This window comes from Bemisia tabaci, chromosome 6, assembly GCF_918797505.1.
Source record: "Bemisia tabaci chromosome 6, PGI_BMITA_v3".
Classification (NCBI taxonomy): Eukaryota; Metazoa; Arthropoda; class Insecta; order Hemiptera; family Aleyrodidae; genus Bemisia; species Bemisia tabaci.
Window position 1 is genome coordinate 23,291,904 of NC_092798.1, and position 26,744 is coordinate 23,318,647.

General features: G+C 40.2%; 1 protein-coding gene across 1 annotated transcript in view; it reads left to right on the forward strand.

The window, feature by feature from the left end:
* Positions 1 to 26,744, forward strand: part of Gdap2 (ganglioside induced differentiation associated protein 2) — a 145,138-nt gene that overhangs the window by 113,817 nt on the left and 4,577 nt on the right. Inside the window, exons 8-9 of the mRNA XM_072301709.1 lie at positions 25,248 to 25,401; positions 26,027 to 26,166. Coding sequence (XP_072157810.1) covers positions 25,248 to 25,401; positions 26,027 to 26,166 — 294 coding nt within the window. The remainder of the gene's footprint in view (positions 1 to 25,247; positions 25,402 to 26,026; positions 26,167 to 26,744) is intronic.

Here is a 26,744-nt window from a genome sequence, read left to right on the forward strand (position 1 = left end):
AGTGCAATGGTCGAATTTCCTCGATCAAACAACAATGATAGTTGAATCGGTTAATGAAAAATAAACGTCATCCATTTTTGACGTTCGTGATTATTTTTCTGTTCATTTTCTTCTTGTATACAGCAGTCATAAAAAACTTACGCATGTGAGAGTGAATCAATGAATTCCAACATTTTTCAGAGAGAATTCTTAAAAAGTCAAATCTGAATTCCGCAGAATTCATCCGAAGACAATGGTTGAAAAGAAGTTTTTCATCATTTTCCAACATTTGGATTTAGATTAAGTAGTTTTAGAATGACGTCATTCAATTTTGATTTTTAAGAATACATCGTCTCAAGATTTTAACTGCTCAATACCTCGGACACATGAAAGAGTTAATTGATGACAGCCACTTTTTTCTCTTTTTTCTTTTTTTTATTATTATTTTTTTTTTCATTTTCTATCTCCTCTTTCCTAAAGGCGATTCGATAGTGCGCGGTAATTTTTCCGTTAGTGTTAGACGTAGAAAATTTCAATCAACATTCAAACCCCTTTTTAGACACCAATCCTTGAAGTTCAACTATAAGCACACGAGCCTATGAAACGTCCTAGTAACCTTGTTTGTTGCATCCGTAGCATAAACTATCTTTTGCTAACCGTGCTATAAGTCCAAATTGGATCGCAATGCTGAATCGGTAGGTGACGGTGCGCCCGTCATCTTCATCGTCGTCGCAAAATATTTTTCTGTATATTCCCTTGGAGTCACCTTTATCATATTATGCATCATGCTATTTTCTTACGTACTAATTCATTGTTCATTTTGCCCGCCTGATAAAAACATAAACAATGCAACTTGCGTTAGTATACAGTCGTATCTCGTTGTAACGTTTTCGAAGGTGAATTGGATGTATTCTGCCAAACGGAACTACGTGCATTGTGACGTGAGCCCTGTTACGCATAGATTCTTATGGGTCTCAGGGCTCTTATCTTAATGCACATAGTTCCGTTTGATAGAAAGTACGTCCAATTAAAAGTAGAACGTTGTTTCCGGAAGACGTTTTTTCGAGTAACACTTTAACGAGAAATTGCCGGCAGGGACTTGAGACAATGAACGTTGTTTCCAGGAAAATGTTGTTTCGAGAAACGTTATACCGAGATGCGACGTATGTAGAAAAAGTCACAGTCAGCTTCCGATTGCAGTAAGGTTATATATTTTCTCAGAAACACATATTTTTGTCGGCAAGGGGTTGTCTGTTCCCTAAAAAAATTCTTGCTCCTTCTTTTCTCTTGAGTGAGCCTTAATATAAGTGAGTCAGTCTGACCTCAGACTGATCACCATGACTCTGATTTTTGAAGCAAATCTAGCGTCAGTTTTATATCTACGCAGCACCCCTACTTCATACCGGTTACACCGACATTAGTCTAAGCACGCAGACTTAGATTCTGATGTTATACTGACATTACACTAATTTTTTTATCTTTTTTACTCGTTGTTTCACCCACACTTCCGCCTCTTTACCCCCGAGTGTAGGGTGGTTGAATTCCTCGCCTTTGCAAATGGCATCTCAGTTTTGGGATGACAGCTTAAAACTAATCACTTAATGTTTATCAACAGCTAGCAATAAGACATAGATGGTAGTCCCAAAAGTCAGGACTAACTTTCATTTTTGATAGTTTCTTTAGTCTCCTCTTTTCTTTTTCTCCATTAAAATATTACATTTTGGATTTAATGTAATAATTCTAACTTTAACGACGAGCTAACTACGGAATTCTGATATAATCATTTTTTTCAAACTGTGTGAGGATTTCAAATCACTCGAAACATGATTGACTTGTATTTCCTCTATCTGAAGTGCGATTTTGCTCTTATAATGAGTGTCAATAAACGGCGGCAGCTTTACTACTCTTTCTTGTGGGGAAATGGATCTTCATTTGATTATCATCAGCGTCAGTCAATTCTGATTACGAAGTCATTCCTATAATAGGACTGACTGACTTAATGTGCATGAGAATTTTTCTATCTCTACATCTACCTCTAAGACCCTCCTTTGTATCAAAAGAAGGCGTAAGAAACTGCTTTTCGAGGAGGAATAATTTTTCGTCAGATTAAATCAGCACGACCCAATCATATCTTCTCTACTTCGAGAGGAAAAAATCAAAGAGCGAGAGAAAAGAATAAAAGAATCGCAAATAATAAACCCAAAGATGAGGAAAAGGCAGTTCGGACTCATCGATTTGATAACACTACAAATAAGGCTAACGGAATCAACGCAACATGTAAATAGAGCAAGGGAAACGACGCGCGTTGACGACGGCGCAGAGATACAACTATTCGTGCTTGATGGATGTCCGTGTTGCATCTGCAAAATTGAAGGCGCTATGGCGCGCGGCGTGAACTCGCGATGCTCCGCTCTATGCTGCCAGCGCCAGGTCTCAACTAGGAAATCTTCGCATTGTTTCTCTTCGAGACCTTACGTAGAAAACGATTCACACCACAAAAAGCTTGGGATCCAACTCCTTAGTGGCCCTGTTTTCAATTGCCGCAGATGAAAACGAACCATTCGATATTCATCCTCCCTTCAAAAATTCGCTTCTGCGTGATGTTCTCCTAGAATATTCGAGTTGTCCAATCGAAACTTTAGTATTTCTATGATTTGACATGGCAGCTGTGACTGTTTTTTTATGGCGTGGCATTTGCAAATGGCATCTCAGTTTTGGGATGACAGCTTAAAACTAATCACTTAATGTTTATCAACAGCCAGCAATAAGACATAGAAGGTAGTCCCAAAAGTCAGGACTAACTTTCATTTTTGATAGTTTCTTTGGTCTCCTCTTTTCTTTTTCTCGATTAAAATATTACATTTTGGATTTAATGTAATAATTCTAACTTTAACGACGAGCTAACGACGGAATCCTGATAATAATTTTGAATCCTTTTTTTCAAACCGTGTGAGGATTTCAAATCACTCGAAACATGATTGACTTGTATTTCCTCTATCTGAAGTGCGATTTTGCTCTTATAATGAGTGTCAATAAACGGCGGCTTCTTTATTAATCTTTCTTGTGGGGAAATGGATCTTCATTTGATTATCATCAGCGTCAGTCAACTCTGATTACGAAGTCATTCCTATAATAGGACTGACTGACTTAATGTGCATGAGAATTTTTCTGTCTTTACATCTACCCCTGGGACCCTCCTTTGTATCAAAAGAAGGCGTAAGAAACTACTTTTCGAGGAGGAATAATTTTTCGTCAGATCAAATCAGCACGACCCAATCATATATTTTCTTCTTCGAGAGGAAAAAATCAAAGAGCGAGAGAAAGGAATAAAAGAATCGCAAATAATAAACCCAAAGATGAGAAAGAGGCAGTTCGGACTAATCGATTTGATAACACTACAAATAAGACAAACGGAATCAACAAAACATGTAAATAGAGCAAGGGAAACGACGCGCAATGATGACGGCGTAGAGATACAACTATTCGTGCTTGATGGATGTCCGTGTTGCGTGTGCAAAATTGAAGGCGCTATGGCGCGCGGCGTGAACGCGCGATGCTCCACTCCTGCCAGGCCTCAACTAGGAAATCTTCGCATGTTTCTCTTCAAGAGCTTACTTAGAAAACGATTCACACCACAAAAAGCTTGGGAACCAACTCCTTAGTAGTCCTGTTTTCAATTGCCGCAGATGAGAACGAACCATTCAATATTCATCCTCCCTTCAAAAATTCGCTTCTGCATGATGTTGTCCTAGAATATTCGTGTCCAATCGAAACTTTCTTTGATTCTTGAACTTGAGATTGGTATTTCTATGATTTGACATGGCAGCTGTGACTGTTTTTTTTTTTTTTTTTTTTTTTTTTTTTTTTTTTTTTTTTTTTTTTTTTTTTTTTTTTTATGGCGTGGCATGAGAACAAGTATCCAGCCGTGCGTTTTGCGTACGCTGCGAACCGCGGAATAACCTCGCAGTCTCATTTTCCAACTTATTTCGTCAATAGACTTGGACCAAGTCGCATATCGGGTGACATCCTCCTACTCGCATGCGCAGTGTTCGAGCTCCAATTTCAATGCTTTGTCTTTGTTGCAGTCGCAAGAATATTTTCAACATTTTCCAAGTGTGCGTTTGTGTCTCTCTCCATGACGTCTTGCGCCCTCTAAATTTTAGCCTCTTTGTTTTCTAACTGAATTTAACAGTACTATTGCTGAGCAAGAGTTGAACCTTTATAGTTTTCAAAAATAACCTTATAATTTGGGAAATGTTGGCAATGATGAGTCTTGGTATGTTGAAAAACACGCAACTTTTGGCTAGAATGCGCTTTCAGTCCTATGTTTTTGCGACCTTTTAGTATACGTTACAAAAGTCTTATTTCCCAAATTATGGCTATGTTTGTAAATTGCATACATACGTTAAACTCGTGTTTTATACAGGAATGGTCAGAATTCGGGAGATCCAAAAACGGCCCTCATCGGGGATCCAAAAACAGCTCTTATCGCCACCCCTCCCTCAACCCTCCAAATTCGAGTCACTTTTTTCCAGTTTAAGATCAATTAACCACCGATCAAAATGAAGACGCCGTACGAGCATAGTTGCCGAATAGTGCTGAAAACCGGCACTTTCCCCAATTTAAATCCATATAAACTGCGCACACATTTTATCGCATAACCTAGCAACCTTGCACACGAATGTCAACGTCCTAACCGCGTTTATTTCGACAAGGGCGCGCACCCCCTCTTCCGCCGCAGCGACGCGAAGTGGAGCTTTTTATAAAATCCTCTTATTATCGGGTGCGATTTCGTAGCTTTTGCGACTCGTCGCGAGAGCAAGTCGAACACGAGACGTAAATATTGTTTCGATAGCGGCATTTGACGTCACCGCTGAAGTGGTCCTTTGTCGGGCGGACGACTGCGCCGGCCAGGGGCCGGGGGCGGGAGGGGGGGGCGAGCAACACCTGTTGCGTCGCTCATGCCGTGTCTCGTGTCCCGAACTCCCGACGACGCGACGCTCCGCACAGTGGATCGAGTTGACAGGAGAGATCGGACAAAATTTGAACTTTGAGAGCTTATAACTCCGTTTATACAAAATGTTGAGGTTTCAAAATTGGTTTCATGCAGGGTGTCTACCGGTCCCCAAAAGTCCCCAATGTCCCCGATTATCCCCGATTTTGGAAATGTCACCGATATCCCCGAAAGTCCCCAATTTTCTTGTTCAGGTCCCCAAAAAATGACAAAAATCATCCTAAACACCGGCATTTTCAAATTCTCCCGCCAGCCGCGGCGGCGCGATATAACCAGGAATTAATAAAACTGAAGTGTTGCTTGGTTTTTCGTATGTTTTCATCGGTTCAACTTGACTTGTAAAATTAGTCGTATAAAATACGCCTCTTAACGCTCTAACTAGTTCTCTTCCTCTTACTATTTCGGGGAGAAAAGTCCCCGAATTTCTTGATAAAAAACCCCCCATAAGTTCCCAAAAGTCCCCAATTTTGGTTTTATATAACTGGTAGACACCCTTAATGTCTTTCTCGCAAAATTTTCTTTCAGAATCACCCCTCAAAATTTAAAATATGACGAATGGACCACTAGACAAGGTACGAATTTAAGTATTCTGATACATGTTCCTTAACCAGAATTTCACGTAGAGCACGATTCGCGCAACGAAAACTAATGAAAAAAAACTCCTAACGAAAATATTAACGTTTTTATTTCACATTGGTCACGAGAAATTTGAACTCTTACGAGAAAGCTGACGAGAAACTCGAAGCTCTACGTGAGTCAAATCGCGCACTACAACGGTTTCAACAAGCTTATCAATCGAGTAATGTTCATTTCACACCATGTGTTGTTCAAACTATAAGTAATTTGTTACAGCTGAGCCAAAGCATCAAGATTGAGGTTGCCAGATTTTTATAGCGCAGAGACTGTCATGATAACGTTTAGCGCACGATGTGAGTCAATGAGTTTTCGTGAGCGGGTGGTTTGAATTCACGCATCAAGAATCATATAATATCTTCGGAAGGAGTTGATTTCGGTAATTTTTGTTGTGCGCATCGTATTCTACGTGAAATTTTGGCTACGGTACATGTATCAGAATGCTGAAATTCGTACCTTGTCTAGGGGTCCATTGAACATAAAAATTCGTAGTTTTGGTTAAACTTTTCCACCTCTCTGATTGACTCGATCCACTGTGCGCCCCGTGCGACTCCGATTCGCGTAAACAACGAACCGCGAAACCGCGGCCGCGACTCCGCGGTTCGCGCCAGTCCGTTCCGATCGTTCGTCTCGTCCGTACGCTCACGTCAAAGACGTCTCGTTCTTACGCTCACGTCAAAGACGTCTTGTTTCCGATCGCCTCCGCGCTCGACGCGAAAAAATAAACTCGACTTCCTTCTATCAGTGTTCGTTTTTTCCGACAGAATTACTTTCAATTTATTTATTTTTTTCGGAAGTTTTATGTTGTTTTGCCCAGAAAATGTGCGTTGACAATTTTCCCCAAAGTTCTTATGTTAATGTTTGTTGTTCTACACTATCTCTCTGCGTGTTATCGCCCGCCTAAGTGAGCCTTTGCAGGGACTGTCCCCTCCTAATTTTCCGTTTTTCTGTGGTGGTGTTGGTCAGTGTTCATCATGAGTAGTAAGCCGTGGACGGTTGCTCTAAATGCAGTTTATCACCCCCGGAAAACCCGATCTGCTGAACCTCCCTCGTCTAGTCAAATCGATGAAAAGTATGTTTGTTTTTTCTCCTCTTTTATTTTATGGTATCATAATTACTTGCATTGATACCGTGATCTTACTCGTCGTAAAATTATTCATCCACGGCGCGCTTGTCGTTCTGAACGTCGTACTTACCTCTCACAATCAGTCAGGACCTGTAGAATAAACCGGAAATGAAAATACAGAACCCGAATAAAGAATGAAGCGGAGAAAATACCTGTAACTATTGTATATGTCATCGCTAGTATTATTAGTATCGGTTAACTAAGTCGCCATTCAAGCTAATTATCTTTCACCCAAGGACGTGAACTGTAAAATATTAAAAAAATTAAAAGCCAATTTTAATTAAGAAAATCGAAACGTCAAAAAAACCCGCAACTTAGTGGGAATGGATACAAGCTAGCATCAAAAATTTCCGCACAGTAAATTCTTTTTTGTTACATGAAAAACGCAGTACTTAATTTACTTTTCAAAAATCTCATAACTTTAGGAAATCGAGCTCAAGAAGTTTTGAAGAAGAATGTCAATTAATGTTTGAACGCACAGAAAATGCCTTTTCAAATGATCAATCTCCCCTTCTTTCCTCTCGAAGGAATCACAATTTTACGCCCAGGAAACAGGATGATTTATTGTGAATGTATAAAAAAATAACTTCTAGACGCACTACTTAAAATTTACTACCGCGTATTTGGCGTTGCATGTATTTTCAATCAGATGCTTAAAATTGTCAAATAAGCCTTTTCCGCGTGACACCACTCTTACTGGACGAAATATCTTAAAGCATACGAAGATACATCCGCAATGGTTTTTTTTCCTCGATCCATAATATCTGTTTTAATCACAAAGCATGGACACAAGCATGAACTCCTATCGTCTACCACCAGCTGTAATTTTTGAATGACGTCACCGCTGATTTGCCGGTATCGAAAGAGCGGGAAACTGCAATTAGTCAGGGCGGGAAATGATAACGCATTACCGCTAAAATAATGAATCATGATCCAGCTCCAAATCACCTTCAACCGGCGCTCATTCAAGTACTCGTCAAAACATCTTGAAATGTATAAACAAACTCATTAACTTCTTTACACCTGACCGGGCAATGACCATTAACAACCAGAGATATAATATTTTGGCGATAAGCTAGGAGCTGTCTAATTATCCAAGCAATTTAAACGGGCAAAGCAAAAGATTCCTATTTTTGAGGATGCAATATTTTCGTGTGGATAGTGATCTAGTCACTCTCGCCAGAGACGCAGAAAAAACAGGACCGTTGGTTACGGTTAAAAAAGCAAGGAACCGGGAAAGCTTTACTCTTCAAAATGTTGTATTTATTTATCTATTTTTTGTCGTCCTAGATAGACGATGACGACACTCAGGAAATCAGTAGCGTAATCATGTAGGTGTCAAGGGATATTCTAGCTGTAATAGTCACTTAGAATGAATATAAAAAAGGGAACGAAGACACAAATCGATAGATATGTGGGCAAGCTACATAAAGAAAATAGACGGATTGCTTTTCAATAGTAAGAGCTGCAAATGAGTATAGGAGAGCAAGGCAAATTAATGAATTTATAACCAAATTTTGCGTCACCCGCAACGAGATCATAATTTCATATTTGCCGCATTTTTTCCAAAAAGTGCTCTCTTGAAACCGGATCTTATCCTCAAATTCTTTCGGAACAAACTGCCTGGACCAAAAACTTAGGAGAGGATGTTTCCCCTCATTTACGATGAACAGAAATTCAGTGAAGGTGCCTTTAGCTAGTTTCTGAGTTGACACTTCCAAAGTGGTTTTGAGACTAACGCCTAGATACAACTATTCGTGCTTAATGGATGTCCGCGTTGCATATGCTAAAAATTGAAGGCGCTACGACTTTTTTGTATGCCCTCATAGCGCTCGGCGCTGCTTTACGCTCAGTTCGGCATTGGAAGTTGCTAGAGTTAATTTTCTCTAGCGAATGAGGGGTAGTGGCAGGAAGTCTGCATGCTGAGATTGTGAAAATGTTTTTCTCATTTAACAGGAATCTAGTTACTTAAGATTAAAAATTATTGTATTGAAAAGAAGGCTAAAATTTAGAGAACATGACCCAAGAAGAAGTCCATTGAGCGATAGAGTTCAAGTTCCTTTATAATGAGAAATATAGTGAGAAACAACTTGCACAATCTCCAAGTAAAACCTGATGGCACTAACCAGGTTTTGAGTAGCCACTCTTTATTTATTCTTTTATGCCCTTATCTTCGTCCAACCATGATTACATGTCTCTCAGCTAACACAATCGCTACTCATTGGCGGATCCAGAAAATTGGCAACATTGTATTTCCTCCATTCAATCTATGAAAATGTATCGATTCTTGGAGGGGTCAGGTGCTTCGACAAGAATCGATTATCTAGCATAGGTTTAAACGGAGGAAATCCTATGTTGCCAAATTGCTGGATCCGCCTCTGTCGCTACTGTAGACTGCTCAACTCGTCGCTGATCAATCATCATCAGGCAGAGATCGATATCGATCTTCCCGATCGCCGAAAGACCCTTTTGTAGAATGGAAGGCCTCAACGATGCGAGGTCTCTAGACCTCTATGTCCGGTAGCAATCAGTGGCGTGGCGTGGCGTGCTTTGCGATATATCGATTGATCGGCCATTTAAACCTATGGAAAAGTATCGATAAACAGGGTGTTCGCAGCGAACACCTTGATAATCGATTATTTACCACAGCTTCAAATGGGGAAATATCGATAGATCGCAAAGCACGCCACGCCACTGGTAGCAATTATTAAGTTTGCCGGATCAAATAAGGGATCACCGAGCACCCTTGTTCCTAATTTGGGTCTGAACCGATGAACTGGAGTCGCATCACTCATAGAGCAACGAGGCACCGACAAGTGCGAATCGCGAAATGCCTCGTCCGTGTCTCGAACTGCCGTGCGAAAGAAAAACGCCGTACGAACACCCTAACGTTGCCAAATCTCTTCAAATAAAATGCGAATTTCCCGGAAAACTTACAAATTTTTCTCTGTGAAATTTTCCGAGGGTTTTATTCACATCCTTCTCCTAGGGTGCCCAAAGATTTCAAGAGAAAATATTCATAACTTTTCTCTGAAATAAATATTTTATCGAGGGAAATTTGGCAACGTTTGGAAGCTCATACGGCGTTTTCCTTTACGACTGGAGTGTTAAATCAGTTATTCATTACTCCTCGGCGATTTGTCGTTGCTTCCATTTCACGTATTGAAGCGTTGGACTTAAATGTGGTTCAGGGTTGCGACTCGGACTCGGGAGTACGTCTCCATTACCTACTAACTACTTCATTCTCTAGATGCCTCTCCTCTCGAGCCTTGTTGACTCACATCATAAGCCCCGTGGCCTAAGCCATTAATTCACTCATCGCCACTCAATTGGAGTGCCGGACAGAGCCTCGAGGAGTCACGCTCTTGAAAGGGTCTCCCGGGTCACCGCCGTTTATTTCCGGTCCATCTCGATCTCGAGGAGAGGAAAAAATGACGAACCGCGTTATGAGTCCACATGGATTACATTTAAGCAGAAAGGAACCAAGCCACATCAGCGGGTTGATTATTGAAATTGATAGAGAAAGCGATGGACAAAAAAGACACGGGGAGTTTGGAGCGATCCTCTTGGTTGAAATGGGTGGTTCCTATAGATAAGGGAGAAAATGACGGACTAACTATAGGCTAAATCGTGGGTTGCCGTCAGTTAGTCTATTACCTATACCTCCTTTGTCCATTGCAACCACCCGATTTCACCAATAGGATCCCTCCATAACCTTTGAGTCTTCTTTGTCTATGGCTTTGTCTATCAATTTCAATAATCGGCCCGCAGCTATTGCCAATTTTAATTGGGCAGTTCAATTCTATATGTGTAAACGGGTGTGTGGATTTTTTTTTGCTAATTTCAGTGAATTTTTTGTATAGTACGAAGCAAATCTCCTGAAATTTATAAAATATGCACAAAAACGTCCTCTTGAAAAAAATTAAATCGTTTTGTTAAACTCGGCAATAGCTGATGTGGCTTGGTTCTTTTCTGCTAAACACGGTCCCACTAATAAGGTGCCACTATTTTTGGCTCTTCCAGAAAAGTACCTCTCTGCATTGGAAAACCGATGGCATATGTGTTGTTTCTGAAATGAGCCAGAAATAGTGGTTCCTTATCGCAAAATGTCCATATTTTGGTAGAGTATTCGTCGACTTCCGTCTGTATCCAATGGGTTAACTCGTCTTTTTATTCAAGTATCGAGATTCAAACCCACCCTCCCCATTCCCATTTTTTCGTGTAATAAATTATCATACGGACAATTTCTGCCTTGCTTTCCTATAATTCCTCCGTAAAACTTGGGAGAAAATCATTCTTTTGACTCTCCGTCTTGAAGAAGGAAATAAATCTGTCAGAAAATTATCACGACTATTTTTAGGAAATACACACGCACTGCAGAAACTATCTCATATCGATAAAGACACTAATCGCGACATTCAAACAAGTTGGACTCACGAAGTTCAAGGTTTCTCATTGTGCGCGAGGCAGCAGCGAAAACGAGCAAAAAAAAAAACCACTGCCTTGTGGAAAGCTTCGACAATAAGAATACTGATCCGGTTATGCAAACGGTACTACCGCTCCAGATTTCGCAAGGAGTTGAACGTATGCTCTTTTCATCGTGCGCCGTGCGTTTTCTCTCCCTTTGTTCATGAGAAAAAAAATCATCCCACGCAAGGTTACTTGAACTCAGGAAGGAGGAAGAGGGAAATCTCCGCTAAATTGAGCTTCGAGAGTGAGATAAAATTGTTGCGAGTGACTCAGAGGTAGAATCTTCATCCGAATTTCGCAGTTATGTCCTGTTTTCCCGTATAACAAAAAGTTTACAGTAGAGTCTCGATTATCCGCGCCTCGGTTATCCGCGATTCGGATTATGGACGCTACCAAGTGAGCTGAACACGAGGATACCCTTGGTTCATAAATTGAACAATTATTGGCAGAGATATGTCAAAATAACCTAATCATCTAAAATACATGTGTTTAAATGGGAAATGCCGCCGGATGACGTCACTAGGCGGTGCATTTTCTCACCTTTAAATATATTTTAATACTATTTCCTATTGCCGAAAAAAAATGGAAAAAATACTGCAAAATTAGCTCTTTAGGCACGTTCAGATGAAGCAGTAACACGTCTGCGTGCAAATTCTCCATTGGTTGAATCGGAGACTGTAAACACCCTAAATCCGAGTTATTTGAACATGTGGCAAGTCGATTGAAATAATATGGTCACTAAGAGTATCCTCCCCGACTTAATAATCCCAATGATAGCATGTAGGCAGGACTCCCACGAGACCTGCCCATCTAGGCTATCCGAGCTCCCCGCAACTCAAAATCGATTAGAGAGTGGAACTCATCGGTCAATTACCCTTATTAGTTTTAAATTTATGTATTGTCCATGCAGAACCCTCCATCTACTGAATATTTTTCTGCTGAAGGAAGTTACTCGGATGATTTAAAATTTCCTCGGGGCGTGAAACTTGGCGGACCCTTCTTCTGAATCGACCCTGTCCCCGCTGAATGAAGCCCCTGTATATATCATATTAACATTAATCTACTGATAGGAAGAAGAGGAACAACGCATTCTCAAGTAGCAGTGATCGCGATAAGTTGCGATTTGACCGGATATTGTATCGCGATTTTATGGACGTTGATTTGTTGCTATATTATCGGACAAAAAATTGCGATAAATTGCGATTTCATCACATAAATGCAATGAAATTGCGATTTTTTCGACGGCGCCGCGATTCAGCGCCAGCGAGTTTACAAGTCCGGAATTTCGGGAAATAGTAATGATTTTTTAAAGGCGGTCCGGAATTACTGAAAAAGTGGGGAAATTCCGAAAGAAGGTCCGGAATTTTTTTCATTTTTTCGTAATTTTTGTCGCAATTAATTGAGAGAGAAATTCAAATTTTTGACATTTTTCGAATTTCGTCTGAATGATTTTATTGAAAAAATACTGAATTTTTCTGTTCAGGAGGTATTGAATTTCTTGGGAATGTACTGAAGAAGTACTGATTTTTGGCCAGTCTGTTCTAGTAGACACCCTGATCGCAGTATTACTGAACAAAAAATCGTGATGGATTTAGATGCAATTTCGATTTTTTTCGAACACGATTTTATGGAAATAAAATTGAGATCGAAGATAATCGCGCAGATGCTGATGATCCTAGCGATTTTATCGCCAAAAAATCGTAAAAAAATTGCACATTAATCTCAGAATATCGCGATTTGTCCGTTGAAAAATGCTACTTGAGTTAGTAGGATAGCGCTGTCAAAACGGCAACAGTCTAATAGTCGAGTGGGAATCGCCGTAGATTGGGACCCAGTCTCAATGTGCACAAGAAGAAGACGTGTACGTTCGCCATTCGAAACGTATTACTACCTGTTGATTGTAAACGAGGTATAGTAATTCACATTTTGTTGAGTCTCATGCATAATGCATGCGAGCACTTACATGGTTTACATAGGCATTCGTTCAATCCTCATTTGTCCAATGCGGCATTTTACGTGTTCGTGTGTATTTCATACTCGCAGCTCTTTCCATTTGAACGTATTTATGCTAAAAAACTATGTTACACGCAAACCCTATGGACATAGTTCCTTTTAGCACAAACACGTCTATTTTCTCACTTGTTCATCCCTCATTTTGCTCCATTTCGAAATGTGTTGAACGTCTAATTTGCTTGCGTGACGAAGTCCTCGTATCCCAGTATTGCAACGTTGCAAATTTTTCGCCCTATTTTGTACTGATGCTGGGAAACAGAAATTTTTAATAGTTAGTGTCTCGCGTGATTTTCTTTCTAACTGCAGTGTCCATTCTGAAAATTACATTGAAGAATATAAGATAATCTTTGATTAGAAAAAAGAGAGTGCGAAAATTCGAAAGTTTTTGTCAAAAAAACAGATACTTACTTACACGTAAGTCGCTTTTTTAGCGCGTCCGGGCGCTCTGCAACGCCTAATTGCCACTCTCATCTATTGATCCAAAGGTCATCTGGTAAATGGCGTCTTGTAATTTCATGTTGAATGCCATGTATCCACGATTTCCAAAAAACAGATTAAGGGTGGAAAGTTTAAGTTTCTTTTTTGATCAAACGGAAGAAAAGCTAAAGTGAAAATTTTAAAAAAGTGTGGAACCATAATACGTGTTTTTTCTCTCGTACGCTGCACCAGATAACAAAAGAACGACCAATGTACAACCAGTGGTTCATACTTACATAAAACAAAAAATGCGTCATAGTGATGTCGCAAAGCTGTTCACGAACTTTTCATGTGTTTTAAGATTCATCACAGGACGGTGCAGGTAGCTTTAGTGGTCACCCTTTCTCCGTTTTCCCTTCCTCCTTGCCTTTCTTTCATGATAGTAAACGAGAATGAATCGGAAATGGAATACACTAGCTTTTTATTTCGTTTTTTATCTCGCTTGGCAACAGAGAATCGTCCTTTCGCAGATCCCATAAAAAACAATCTCGCCTGCGTGAACACTATAATTACGCATCGATTCTAATCGCTGTTCATTAATTTTTATTTATGTATCCTTTTCTATTCATCAAGTTTTGAGGTTCGAGAATATCATAAACTATGAGTCACCAGCGGAAATGAAGAGAAACATAGAGATTCTAGTGATCAGAAAATGAAAATTTCCTTTATTGATAAAGTGGAAATATTTTTAAAAAAATGAGTTTTTTGAGCATGATGTAGGTGTACTCATTCCTAGCCCCGGTAACATGGATATTTTAAAAATAGTGAGACGTCCCCTTGCCCTTCCCTCAAGAGCAGGAGGAGCTAAATAAATTATCGAGATCATCTTGAAAATCTTAATATTATCAGCCATTAGCGTCAATGCATTTCATGAATCGTCGGCCCTTAATCATAAAATCTCTGAATGAATTTATTTTATTACCACGGTCAAGGTGATTGACAGCTGAAACTGCGCAACGTACTAACTTAATTTGCCAGTTCAGCATATATTCTTCCCAAAGCTGGTTCAATAATGACTTAATACCCTGCTTTTAGCAGAGGCCGAATGTCTTATGGTAAGTGCGAAGCCACTGGCAGGCTAGCCCACGCTTGCCACTGTATAATTACGAACCCTATTTTTACCGTCGAAGGCTCTTAGTCCACTGGTCCACACGATCAGTATTCCTTGGATGCTCGTCATTTTTGATGTCTCTATTGCTCATATAACAAGCCATATTGTCAACAGGTATTGCATAAACAACAAACTAACCAGGTCGCGGCGCTTTCTCTCAGTCGTAAATTTATTTATTTTTTTAACTTACTTTATGTATTACCACTTATTGCCACTATAAATTATTCACTATTTTGTTTTCTAATTGTTGCCTCGTTACTTAACGCGTTTTTTAGAGTATTCCTCTTTGTATTTAATGAAAACAAGTTAATATATTTTAATTATATGTGTAGTATTACATGGTGTCTATACCGTCAGTAAAACCCGAAAAATATTAGGAAATTCGAGATTATCAGGAAAAACGAGGAAAATTTCAGAAAACTTGGTCATGGATCGGAAAATTCTGAGTGATTCAAGGATTTTCAAAAATTTGATCCATTTTGTTTTACATGTTGATTTTTTTAAATCAAACGAATCTCAAATTATTCCCTCGAAAAATCGGGAAATCTCGTCTAAAACATCAAGAAAAAGCAGGAAAATATCAGGAAAATAAAAAATTATAGTAATAAAACACCCTAATTTAACGAGGTTTCTGCACGTGTTAAAAATGAAATTGAAGTTTGTCGTAAAGATCTAGTGTAACTTAAAAACTGCGGATTCTACATCGTGCAGAGAGTAGACTGTTGAATCCCGTATACTCGGCAGCCCATAAAATTCTTCAATACAAACTGACAAATTATAAGAAAAAGTTCTCTGTATACCTATGAGAAATATTCTGGGGAAACAGTTCCATGTATGTGTGTTTTATTCGGAATAAATCAGTAGTGTTTCACCACCAAATAATCAACGAGAACACATGCGAAGCTTATACTTGCAGTTTTTCATTTTAAACTGAGACGCAATCATAACGGAGTTGTAAACACTTTGACTCATTATTGTGGCCCGAAACCACTGCGACGAATTATTATTAAATAATGACGCGCAGTTTCATCTTCGACAGTGGAAATTTTCGTTATGGAACAAGGTCAACTACCGCAACCTGGAATCGCAAAAATACTTGCGATAAATGCGTGCAAAAATCGGGAAAGGATTCGATTTGTTCAAGAATGTCAACTTGGGGTGATTTTCATCTTAATTTCGTTTGAGAAAGTTGCTTCAGGCATTGAACTTTTTCGTCTATGTAAATACGCTTTCAGCACTTCGATGTTATTTTTTCTGCACTGATAAGCGCGTTCTCATTAATCCGGTAAAGTAAAGAGCGCCGTTTTTTAGATAAAAATAAGTGCAAAATAGTCAAGATATGAGTTTCAATTAGTGAAAACACGCCCATGTTTACCAAACAAATTGGTTTGTAATTAGTCGATATTTTAGTTGAGATCATCAACATTTTTCGGCGAAATCAGGTGAATGCGCCGTTTCTAAATTGCGTTGTCCCCAGTTTGTTTTTATTTTCATTTTTTATCGTGAGCCAACCGCAAAGTATTTCCATATGAAATATTCTTAGAAAATATTCTCGATGTAGAAAAAATATAGTTATTAGAGAAGTTAGACATAGTTATTTAGAGAAGTACTACTCATCAGTAGGTAAATGGCTCTAAACAATAATAACTAACTGAATAATTCATCAGCTTCCCCAATAGAAGGTCGCAAAATCGTACCGCGACAGTAGATCTCATATTTAGAGCGATCGGTTTCGAAAAAGTTTCAGATCAAAGGGTGAAATCCGCCAATTTTTACCTTTTAATTGGTTATTTAGTTCAAGAGTTGAACCCGCTCATTATCTCTATTTTTAGAATTCATTCTTACAATATATTTTCCCAAGAAGCCCCTCTTCCTCTGACCTTACTGGAGCCCCACCTGCATGTCCTCTTGACCTTTCATTAGATCCACCACGGATACTCCCGTTTTCCAAAAATTCCTCGTCTAGCCAAGAAACTTTAGGGGTCATCTGTAAAATACGTAACGCTTATGCACGGATTCTCTTACTTTCATTCTCCCCTCACCTCGTAATGCATCCGTAACAGTTTGCAACCCCCTCTCTAAAATATTACTTAACGCTCTTTTCACCCTCCCCCAGTGGCGTGGCGTGCTTTGCGATGTATCGATTGTTATGCCATTTAAACCTATGGTAAAGAATCGATTATTAAGGTGTTCGCTGCGAACACCCTATTTATCGATCCTTTTCCATAGGTTTAAATGGCATAGAAATCGATATATCGCAAAGCACGCCACGCCACTGCCCTCCCCCTAAATCAGCGATTTATGATAACTTTTGGATGGATAAGTTGCCACGTTCACAGCATCTACCTTTCATCTTAAAACGAGCCGATTTTAGTGACGTGCGACGCAGCTCTAGACTCGCTCGTCCTCCATCCCTAGTTTAACGAACGCGTAACGTAAGCTCACTGTCAGACTCCTTATTACCCTCCTAAGCGTTACGCATTTTGATCATTCTAAGTCGTCGACGCTGACGTCACTGGAACTTTATATTTCCCATTCATTCTTACGGCCCTCAACTAACGAGCTCACTCCTTTCCCACCCGTCTCTTCTTCCTTTTAGCGTAAATACGTCCATTTAGAGGTTTGCCGAAGAAGGGACGGAGCACCTGGGAGACGCAATTTAGCCCGTCGACCCGATGATGCCTGTCTCTTACTGCCGTGCTAAGGAAAAACGCCGTATGAGCATTCGAACGTTGTCAAGTTTCCATCCAGAAAATATTACTTTTTGAAGAAAGTCATGGATATTTTTCCTTGAAATTTCCAGACGTTTTAGATCAAATTACGAATGATATCCTCTGAAAAATCTGAAGAAAAATACTCACTAATTTTCCTGCAAATTCGAGATTCGTCGAAGGAAATTTTGCAACGTCTGATGGCACATACGGCGTCCTCCCTTGGTACGGCAGCCTGCCTGGCGCTTCATCCGTGGCCATTGTCCTGGATTCCTTACGGATACCGATACGAAGAAGGATCTACTGATCGGAATCAGCTGATAGGATCTCATCGGTGATCGGTGATCAGGAGCGGGTCAGGAAAGAGATATTGCGCGGCAGGCGGCCTCGCGATGGACCGAATCGAAGCATGCGTCTCCGTGATGCAAGTCGAGCGTCGAAGGATATCTGGATACTCGAGCGCACCGCATCGCACCGCGTGGCTCGGCGCAGCTCCGCTGCATCAGTCATGCACCTTGACTCACAAAACCGTTCGCTTTTGTTTATGCTTCACTTTTTATCCGAGCATCCGACTAATTGCTCGCTAATCCGCTCACAGCTGATCCATCGTCGCACAGTGGACTGAGTCGATAGGAGAGGTCGGACAAAATTTGGAGACTTCAAAAGCTCATAACTCCGTTTACACAAAATTTTGAGGTTTTAAAAGTGGTTTCTTGGGCTCCTTGTAAAATTTTCTTCGCTGAGCACCCCTTGAAATTTAAAATGTGACGAAATAAACGTCAAAATTTGCGGTTTCAGTCCAAAATTTCATGTCCGACTTCTCTCAATGTCTCGATCCACTGTGCGTAGCCTCCTCTTCAGTCGCGTGAATCTCATGCTTTTTAGGCGCTCAAGCAGCTTTCAGCACATGGGTGAAACCAGGAAGGGGGCCTGGCCCCCCAAAAATCTTTTTGCATCCTTCAGAAGAAGTGAGGGATTTTGCTACATTAGTGCGTGGCATACCTTTCATCTTTGGAATTGTACTTTCATATTCTGTCTCTGTAAAAACCTTTGGCGGATCCAGAAACCTCGAAGGGAGGGCCGCAAGGGGGGCCTGGGCCCATCGAGAATTTTTGAAGCATCTAATATGCATTTTGAGTCAATTTCGTCATGAATAATTACCGAATGCAAGCGTCTTTCCTTCTTTCCTCTGCCCCTTCCCTCTTTCTTTCCTCTCTTTTCTTCCTCCTTTTTTCGGGCAAATGGAGGGGGGGCATATGCTCCCCTTACGCCCCCTTAGGATCCGTCTATGGTAAAAACAGCTTGAAATTGCGCCTGAGACGTCTCACTTTTTCAAAATTTTCTCAGAAGGCACCTTCGAACCCCTCCATGGAGCGGGGGAAGTCCCCTCCCCCCGAATCACCCTTTGAAGCTGATGAAGTCACCCTCGGTGGTGCAATACTTGCGTAAATGTCTGGGTCTGGGGAAAAAAAACCATCTACAGAGCGGAGAGAACCAACATTTTAAGTCGGATTTCTCTACCTTTTCACTGCAGACACCTCGACCACTGGAACCGATTTTTCTCGGCGTGAATTTTGACACTTGACAGCGGTGGCACGATCTCCATTTACCAGCAGTGAATCTTGAGCTCCTATGCATCGACTAATAAAGCGCAAACACTCACTCTAACTGTACAAACTTCCTAATTGAGTAAATGCTTTTCGAGAGGCCAAAAATAATGGACGCTCCCGTCTCGAGCCCCCCTCGTTCATCGAACGACATCCGCCCCTCCCTCCGTTTTGCACTCTCCCCCCCCCGCCCCTTCCTCCGCGGGGCCGTTCCCTTTTCTAGTGAATACCAGTAAGTGGACAAGCTACGATGAACTATCCGTGGTTCACGGAGAGCTAAAAATATTCGAATAATCGGTTCGCGTGAAGAAATGACGCCCGACCCCTTCGCTGTATTGATTCAGAATCAATATTTTCCCCGCGTTTCGCACGCACCCTGTCACGGCTATCATATTGTATTGCTTCCGTTCGCAGAGCCCCGACTGAATTGCTTGTTTTCCAGCCAACGCCGTTAGCGAGCTTCTACGAGGTCATGACATTGCTGAGGATTTCGTCTCGGGCTTGTCTCCTTCTTCTGCGTTGAAGAAAACCTGCGAACAATATCCGAAGTTCAAGTTTTAATCTCATTCACCCTTACTCAATTCATCTTTGGTCGCTTGACCATTCCCATCGTCTTCCTATTTCGCATCGTTTCGGAATCATACAGGAAAAGGAGGAAAGAAAGGGAAGCAGGAGAAAAGGAGAAGTAGAAGAGGGGAAGATGGACGAGAGAAAGAAGAAAAAGATAATGAAGGACGAGAAGATGAAAAGGAGAAGGAAAAGGGCTAGAAGATGAAGGGGATACAAAGGGAGCAGAAAGACATCAGAGAAAAAAACGGAGAGGAAAAACGAGAGAAAGAAAAAATAAAAGAAAGAAGCACAAGAAGAAGAAGAAGAAGAAGAACAGGAAGAAAAGAAAGGAAAAGAAGAAAGAAGAGGAGGATAAAAATTATGCGCGGAAGCCTCTTAAAAATTGAATCTATGGACAATTTGCAGGTGTCTGAAATTTTGTGAATTTCATGTGTTAAAGGAAACTACTAAGCAAACTAAGCATGAAAAATTCCTTGGTTTCTAAAATGAACAATTGTTTCAGGAAATATGACTAAATGACCGAATCTGCTATAATGCATGTGTGTAAATAGGAAATGCCGCCTGATGACGTCACAATGTGGCAGATTTTTTCACTTTAAAATCAATGTTTCTACAATTTCCCATACCAGGAAAAAATCATGAAAAATACTGCAAACGCACTTTCAGATGCAATATTTCTATTCTTTCGTGCAAATTTTCCGTGAAATAAACGTGAAAATTTCGATTCCTCACGTGAGGGAGCACTTTATGCACTCCTGCCGCACAGTGAATCGAGTCAGTGAGTGAGGTCGGACAAAATTTGGAAACTTTAAAAGCTTATAACTCCTTTTATACACAACTCTGAGGTCATCAAAGTGGTTTCCTTGGTTTTCTCGTAAAATTTCCTCTCAGGAACACCCCTTAAAATTTGGAATTTGACGAATTAAACATCAAAATTTGCATAGTTTTAGTTAAAAATTTCATGTCCGACCCCTCACATTGACCCGAACCACTGTGCGCCGATGAGCCTAGTTTCATGGCCGAAACTTTCCAACGAAACATCATGAAATCGAAACTCCTCGTTGACACCATTCGGACGTATTTCTGCCAAACGGAACTATATGCATTAGGACGTAAGACCTGAGACCCATAAGAATATATGCAAAACAGGGCTCACGTCAAAATGCACATAGTTCCGTTTGACAGAAATACGTCCATTTCACGAATCTGCATGTCGAGGCGTGGGCGGAACTATGTGCATTAGGACATGAGACCTGAGACCCATGAGAATATATGCATAACAGGGCTCACGTCATAATGCACATAGTTCCGTTTGGCAGAAATACGTCCATTTCACGAATCTGCATGTCGAGGCGTGGGCAATTTTGCGCGATGGCAGACCGCGCGAAGGAACCGACAATGGGACGCTTTGGCGCGCTGCGTCCATTCGCTGGAGCTTTGCCGGGGCCGGGGGGCCCGAGGGGTCGCCAAATAAGGTGCTCTCAAAGCTCCGCGAAGAGGCGCCGAGGCTGAAAAAGGCCGTGGCGGAGGGGGCGGCCGCCGTGGCTCTCGGCTCCAGAACAGTCGTAGACAATGTCTCGCCGTCGCCGCTGCAAAATTCCAAATAGGATCCACACTCGCACCTAGGGAAATGCATAATCATGGCCGTTTCGCAACCTCCAGCTCCGAACCTGTGCGAGCCCCAGCTCATCGTTCTCGGGCATCATCGTGTCAGCGGGCTGATTATCGAAATTTATAGACAAAGCGATAGACAAACAGGGTGTCTAGCAACAGGAAAAACCGGAAAATATCAGGAATTTTGACCGATCAGGAAAAAATCGGAAAAATCGGACGTTTTATCAGGAATTTTTCTTACACGAATCTCCTCAGCGGAGAAAGTCTTACTGCTTTTTGCCTACCGTGCCAGGAGTCGAGAAAAATCAGGAAAATATCAGGAATTTTCAAAATGAAAAAATCAAGAATTTTGTATAGAATATCAGGAAAAATCAGGAAAGTATCAGGACTTTTCAAAATTAAAAAAATACTTGACACTCTGACAAAGAAGACAGGGAGTATGGAGTAATTCCATTGGTTGAAACGGGTGGTTCTTATAGACTAAGGGGAAAAGTGATGGACTAATACTGAAGGGTCTCTTGTCGGTTGCCGTTGGTTAGTCTATTACCTACCTCCTTTGACCATTGCAACCACTCGCTTGCACCAAGAGGATCCCTCCAAATCCTTTTTGTCTTCTTTGTTTGTTGCTTTGTCTATCAATTTCAATAATGGATCTATAGGGAACGGAAAATCTTTGAGAAAATCAGAGAATCCACCCGGAGATAGGTCTTAAAATCTCAGGATTTGCCTCTTTTTGTTTCGAAAATGTTTTGTTTGTTATGATGGTTTATCTGCGTCGATTCACCGATTCAGAGCCACTCGAAAGGTTTAGAAAATCAACAAATGTGCTTTAAGCTCCGGAGAGTACTCTGGTTTTGCGAAAAGATCTTGAAGAAAGTGAGAGGAAACATCTTGTTTTCATCGGGGACTTGTCTCCAAAAACAGGAAATGAGACCATTTAAAACCTCAGTCATCATGCACCTGGAAAGTAATATTAGATAAAAGTTGTTAACTTGAGTTTTAAACAGTAACCTTTGAAGTTAAATCAATTAACTAATTTTAGTAAGTTCATAACTTAAAGATTTAGTTAAAGTACCGCCATAATATTAATTTGTCAGATTAAAGTTAGACCATAAAAATCTAATCCTTGAAGAAGAAAAGACAAATAACTAAACAAAAGTACGTCAATTACACTGATAAAATGATTAAACTAATTATCTTTGTCCTTAATATAATCAATTTATGTAATGCTATTTATCAATCAACCAAAAGTTAAAAATTTTTAAAATTAACTTTTTAAAAAATATAATTAAATACAGGCTAGAAAAATTATATAAATTTATTATAAGTAAGGATGAAAATCTTTTACCTTTTGTATCAGGGTTAATTTGTTCAGAAAATTTGGTTCCCGAATTCATTCATTATATCAGAAAATTCAAGGGAAATAGTGTGCATGACTTTCCTCAGGAATACAAGTTTTATCCGGGGAACTTTGGCAACTCTAGAATGTACATACGACGTTCTAAGCACGGCAGACAAGGCCCCTGAAGTTAGTGACATCGTGCTGTCAACCTTTCAGTAAATTCATGAGGGTCGTGGTCCTTATACATACACGCTGTACAGTTTCAAGTGAATGCTCATCAAAGAAAAACGCGGTCATCTAAAAGTAAAAAACCTTGTTGTTAATGGCGGAGGTAGTCCCATGACACCCCTCTCCCTACTTACGAGACATTTGCAAACAGAGCATCATTTTGACAGCGACCTGAATCAGCCCATTACGCCGCGTGCATCGATCTCAGGTCAAACCAAACCAAAACGCCTTCATTTGTGAACCTATGCAACATGGACATCCGGAGAGCGCGAATAGTTGTATCATCAACGCCGCGCCGCGGGATCCTTTGCGGCCGTGAAACCGTGGTATTTACTGAAGTTGGTCGGGCGATTTTTTTCTGTTTTACTCCTGTTACTAAACATTACACAGTAATTAGTAAAAAATTTTAAAAAAAACTTACTCGCACGTAAAATATTAATTTGCGAAACGCGTTCGCAAATAATATTTTAAGCGCAAGTGAGTTTTTTAAGAAAAAAAGTTACTGATCGTTTGTCTTGTGCGGGTCTCCAAACGTTTTATTGATTACACAGTGACCTGGTTTTTTTTCGATATTGTAATTTCGTTTTTTAGTAATTGTATATTGACTTTATATGACTTTGACGTATCCAACTCAATCTGTTTAAAGTTTTCTGTATTCGTTGCTTTGAAGACGTCAAAGAAGGATTCCAAACGTAAGAGCCGTCGCTCGTTTTGCAAGTCTTCGCAGTAGTTACTCTCACATAGCATGAAGTTAGAGTGTAATGGAACTGGAATACCTCTGCTTTTGTGAACAAATGAAGATCCTTTGTTGGTTGCATCAGTGCCGATGATAAGGGTAACCTTGAAAAAAATTTGGAAAGATCAAAAGGGAAGTAAGGCTCTCTCTTGAAGAAGAAAGAAAAAAAACCGCACTTTTTTCAACATAGGAGTAGATTATTTGATTCTTTATACGTACATAAAGCCGCTTTTATAGCGCAGCCTCGCGCTCTGCGACGCCCAATCGCCATTGCCCCCTATCCTCCCAGAGATCATCAGGCAATTGGCACCTTCTGATCTCCTCCTCCACCCCTTTTCTTTGATTCTTGATTCTTTATACTGACTTCTTCAAACTGACAGCCTCAGCAATTTAGGAGCTTGACTGACTTTTCTTTGAAATTCTTAAAAGAAGATAGATACACACATTAATGTATTTCGGCCTCAGACTGCTTTTATATTCGGACCTAATCTTATAGAAATGAATCAATCTACTTTTCCTTAAAAATTGAGCTCATAATAGTATTGAGCTCCACTAGTCCTTTTATTTATTCCTGCCAATTTTTTTTTCTTCTTTTTTAAATGAAAGAAAATGTTTTAAATTTTCCGGAAAAAAAGAAACTTCATAACTTTTTTTCTTACGTTCCCTTCGACAAAGGTCAATTCCTGTTTGATCAACTCGGTTAATTTGCGTCATGTGCAAAATGCCGTCGTCCCCAAACAGTCACTTTGCATCAAGAGAAAAAGATTGGCCTTTTGCGCTGTTAACTCTTTCCACTCTCATTCATTAGTGAGTATTGACGCTCTAAGTCCTCTCCCACAAGACACAGCGCTCGAACAATGAACAATAGGTAAAGGGTGTGGTTCAAGCCGTATCGGTAAGCTCAAAAAGTGGTGACTCCCAATAAAACGACATCTAGGGCGAGGGAGTATAATCTACACTACCCTCTTTATTACAACCCCATTCTCCGAAAAAATGAGGTTGACTTGTAAATGGCCCCTTTTACGCTCAGAATTACTGTTAATCATGATGGATTCCATCGATTTTTTCGGAAAGGGATGTTTGACCCGTCTGCAGTGTTCGAAATGATTACCTACTCATTTTAGGGTGTGTTTTCGCTAGTTGTAAATCATATTCGCAAATTCAACGCGAGGCGTCTTCAACTTCCCTCTGGATATCGATGGCTATAAAGTGCGAAACCACGTATATCTTCATTGCAGTGTCTAAAAATCTCTGCTCCTATTTTATTTTTTCGGAGAGAAACAAGTCTATTATATTGCTTGAAATCTCTACAAAATATTCTGCTAATAGCGTTGAAAAATCAAGGAAGTTTTTAAGAAATCGAGTTGACTAGTTTTCCAAAGAAAACATCAAGTATGACAGGCTGGCTTCAACGTTGCGAACGGAGATACTTGGTTTCGCACTTCGATATGCAACGCAACTCAACGGCATGACATGCTGTTGGAGATCATTTCCATCAATCCCATTCAATATTTGATCCACGGCAGCTCCTCAGTAGATGTGCTAACATTTGTGACATTGCTGTCCTTGTGTGCCAAAACGAAATAATACCTAAGTATGTTCTTCGTTTGTTTCAGGTACGAGCGATTACTTCGCCGAGCCAAAACCGAGGACCTGTCAGAAGTATCGGGTATCGGCTGCCTTTACAGATGCGGCAGCGATCGTTTAGGCCGTCCAGTCATTGTTTTCGTTGGAAAATGGTTTCGCTTCAAAGAAATCAACCTCGAAAAGGTATGAAATATTTTTCACGCATTTAAATTTAAAAAAAAAAAAAAAAAGAAGAACGAACTGTGTTGACCAGTGTTGTAGGTCTGGCTCCAAATGTCTTGGGGTGCTAATACGTTTTCGGGCCCTTCGAGAGCCCCCCCCCCCTTCCCCAACTAACCAAAAGTCCTCCTTAATGGAGGACTCCTTATTAGTGGGGTTTTCAAGTTTTGGGAGCCTTTAGGAGTCCTGCTGTGGCCCCCTGAGCCACCCGTCAGAATTTCTGGGGTGCTGAAACACCCTAGCACCCCTGGCCAGACCGCCCGTGCCCCTGATGTCGCCCAAATACTGTTGTAATTAAGAAAGTAATGAAATATTGTTGGGCCTTCACTTCTACAGGAGGGGTACTCAAACCTCGAAAACTCCACAAATCCGAATTAAGGGACTGGAACTCGCTGAAGACCTTTTTAAAAGAGCCTTACCTATTTCTAATTTTAGAACTTTTTCTGTTCAGAAATTACACCTTGGTTTTTTTGCTTAGCAATTACTTACACGATTTAAAATACGTTGATATTACAATTAGACTCCTTAACTTACATTATATCCACCTAATTTTACATTATTTTAATAATTTTTCCCTCTCTTTTTACAGGCGCTTTTGTACTTAATTTATTTGTTGGATCCTTTGGTCAAAGGAGATTATGTCATCGCTTATTTTCACACCATGACTTCCAGTGCAAACTATCCCACATTTTATTGGCTCAAGGAAGTCTATAATGTTTTACCCTACAAGTAAGCAACCACGTAACCTTTTTTGCTTTTTTCTCCAGATTTTTACCCTATTTGAAGAAGAAATTTGCTAATTAAAACAAGGATTTGAAAAATCAATGTCAAACTTATAGAATGAGATAATACTCTCGTCACGTTATTGGAAATTTGGAACAAGAGAAATATGGTCATCAAGACTGGTTATAAAGAATTTATGGGGCCTGAGGCATGGAAATAATAGTTCCTTTCCAAGTTAAAAGGCAATCACATACTGTGGTGTACCCAGAGTAGTGAGCAAGTGACAGGAGGTCAAAGTTAGCAGCCATAGTTCTAGCACGAGTGTCAGTTATTTTAAGGGATATTTGGTAGTTGTGATATCACGAATCTCACCAAAATTTTCATACCGGGCCAGTTGTTGAAGATGCAGCTAAGTTAATCTAAATTTCAGTGAAAGTACAAGTGGAATTAAGTATGAAAAAATAATATATTAAAACTTGTTAGGAGCATTTTTCAAATGATGTTCCAAGTTTGTCCTTGACTAATGAGCCTCCATTTCTGATAACAACTTCAAGTTCAAAAAAACTCACCATTTCCTTTATTTT